The sequence below is a fragment of the Phaethon lepturus genome, unplaced genomic scaffold (assembly GCF_000687285.1).
Source record: "Phaethon lepturus isolate BGI_N335 unplaced genomic scaffold, ASM68728v1 scaffold662, whole genome shotgun sequence".
In the NCBI taxonomy this organism is placed as follows: Eukaryota; Metazoa; Chordata; class Aves; order Phaethontiformes; family Phaethontidae; genus Phaethon; species Phaethon lepturus.
The window spans coordinates 29,074-31,673 of record NW_010521011.1 but is presented as its reverse complement, the minus strand read 5'-3'; the positions used below and the strand labels follow the sequence as shown (position 1 = coordinate 31,673).

At 52.8% G+C, this 2,600-nt stretch overlaps 1 protein-coding gene across 1 annotated transcript in view; it reads left to right on the top strand.

Moving 5' to 3' along the window:
- Positions 1-647: 647 nt before the first annotated feature.
- The window catches only part of SSPN (sarcospan), a 19,794-nt gene continuing 17,841 nt past the window's right edge, over positions 648-2,600 (top strand). Inside the window, 2 exon segments of the mRNA XM_010297568.1 lie at positions 648-975; positions 978-1,114. Of these exon segments, the coding sequence (XP_010295870.1) occupies positions 648-975; positions 978-1,114 (465 nt within the window).

The window sequence follows — 2,600 nt, the reverse complement described above, 5'->3', positions numbered from 1 at the left end:
CTCCGTGCACTACCAGTACCCGCATAGAAGCACCAGTCCTCATCGCTGGTCCCTGTCTGCCTCATCATAAAACATGGCTAGCTGTGCTTTTGCAACTTTTGGGAAGAGGCAGGATTCCTTTTGGCTCCCCAAGCTATTAATTCGAATTTTTATTTCTGTGTAATTTCACACTTTTCCATACATGTAGTCAACTCCCTCCCACTGAAATGCACCTATTTAATCTGATTCAGCCGGTGTGTGAAGCATGCCCGGCGTGTGCATGGTGCTGCGTGGGTTCGCCGAGTTATGCTCTGCGTGCCAGTAATCCCCGGGGGAGCCAGGGCGTGATGAGCTCCTACCTGCCCGCCCGGGCAGACGCAGGCACCCGATCGCTCCCGGCTCCCTGGCGTGACAGATTTCCCTCCCGTTCATCAGCTGGCCACGCAGACTTCCTGCACGCTGTTTGCCTGTGCAGCTCCTCCACGAACACGCGCACACGTGTGTGCTCACACCTATGTAGCCGTGGCAGCACGCATGCTCAGCCGCCTGTGCTCAGCCAGCCCCCGTGCAGAGCCGGCGCCCGCACGTTGGCAGTTCGCTACCCCCCTTGAATCCCCCTCTTCTCTGGGCTATATGTGGCATTTCGAAGCTCTGACAATCTCCTCCAAATGTTTTCCATATTTGTTCAGCCTCCTTGATTCAAATACCAGGAACAACTCAGCCAGCACAAAGCGAAGCTTTGGGGGGCAAAAAACCTCACACCCCCATCAGCGCGCGCACACACACACGCACGTGAAAACCTAAAGTTCATCGGCATGGGAAAGGAGGAGGAGAAGAAACCCCAGCACGGCACATCCCTGAATAACCAGAGCCAGACAGGGAAGGCACCCGAAGGGGAGAAAAGCACCGACTCGAGCAAGGCGCAGGAGTCCGCGATGAAGAAGAAGAAGAAGCAGAAGAAAACCAAGGGGGATCCCAAAACTGGCCAGGAGGAGGAAGGGCCTGCCGTTTCCCGTTGCTGTTTGCTTTGCTGCAGCTGGCATTAGGCATCTCTGTAACAGTGCTGGGCTTCCTTATGGCAGGCATCAGTTCTTCTCTGCTAGTCAGAGACACTCCATATTGGGCTGGGATAATTGTAAGCATAAAGTCTGTTTCTCCATAAAGTGCCTTTGCCAACATTAATGCAAGCTGCATGACGCTCCACTTTAGACTAACCAACTGCATGCACAACACCATTTGAGTTATGCTAACTATAAATATTCCTGGGATTAAATGCCTGGGTATACTTTCCCAAGGAAACTGCTCCTGCAGAATAACACAATCTTTCATCTTCTTCCCTGAAATACCCAACAGACCTTAAATAAAATGCAGGGTTGCTGTTCACTAGATGTATGTATTAGCTTGTGCTTTGCAGTGAACCCCTGCCTGGTGATGCTGATAAAAAATGTTGATTACTTACGCTGCCTTCCCTCTTTCCCCACCAAAACATAACAATCAGGTTTTAGAAGTGCGAGCGTAACTCTGTAACTCTCAACTTCTAGCCAGGCGCATTGGTAATAGCGAGAGGAGAGAAATGTCTGTCTTTCGAGCTTCCTCTCTGTGCTGTGCTGAAGAACCGCTGTGATTTAACCCCTTTCCTGCCCGCCGCTCCCCGACTTCTCACCCACCGGAGAGAGAGACCGCGTGTGGCCGTGGGGAGGGGGACGGTGCTGGCAGATGGGTAACATGGCAGGGAAAGCCCGTCCCAGGGCCCGCCGGCGGACCCTGCCAAGTCACGCGCAGTTTTGGGTGACACGCCAGCCTCGCCGCACGGGCTGGTGGGGACCGGGTAAAGGGCAGGGTCCTGCCGGGCGTGAATAGCAGGCATTGCCGGCGGGGAAGCCTGGGCTGGTCCCCTGCGCTGGCCGCCCCTGCGGAGATGTGGGGAGGAGGTGTGGGGGTCTCGGTGCCGTGCACGGTGTGGCCCCCCTTGGCCAAGTGCTCGGGGATGTGTGGTTTGCCTGTGGAGAGACAGGGTCGGTGACGTATGAGCCTGGGATGTGCCAGGGATGCAATTTAGTATGCAGGTTTTTTCCTCCAGGCAGCAGGCTTCAGGAAAGTGTATACTGACGTGTTAGCACTGTTTTGGGTGTTGTTAGGCTGTAAGAACTCCCAGCAAATAAATTAGTGTTTAGGTACTTAAAGAAAAGCTTTCTCGATGCACTAAACAGCTATGGGAGCGTCTCCCATAAATGTAATTCCTTGCCTGTTGAAGGATTATCTGAACACCTGAACTGCTTGGGGTTTGCTGTATTAATCCTGCTGATCTCCCAAAGGAAGAGCTCCTCTTACTCACCTCGCTCTTCTTGTTTCTCTTCCAACCAAAGAGGTATCGAAAAGTTTAGCGATGTGTCACAGGGCGAGAGCCTGCTCTTGCTCAGGAGAGCGTCCTCCTGGGGTTTTCACTGTTACCAGCCAGCGGCGAGCACAGGTAATAAAATAGCAGCATGTGACGTTTTCACTCCTCCTGTTTATTTGGGGATTCTGGAGGGCAGATTATTTCTTCTCCAGACAGCACTTGTAGTATCCCAGGTTTGAAATAGCTTTTTCACTAGAAAAAGTTGGCACAGAAAGAGTAGGGA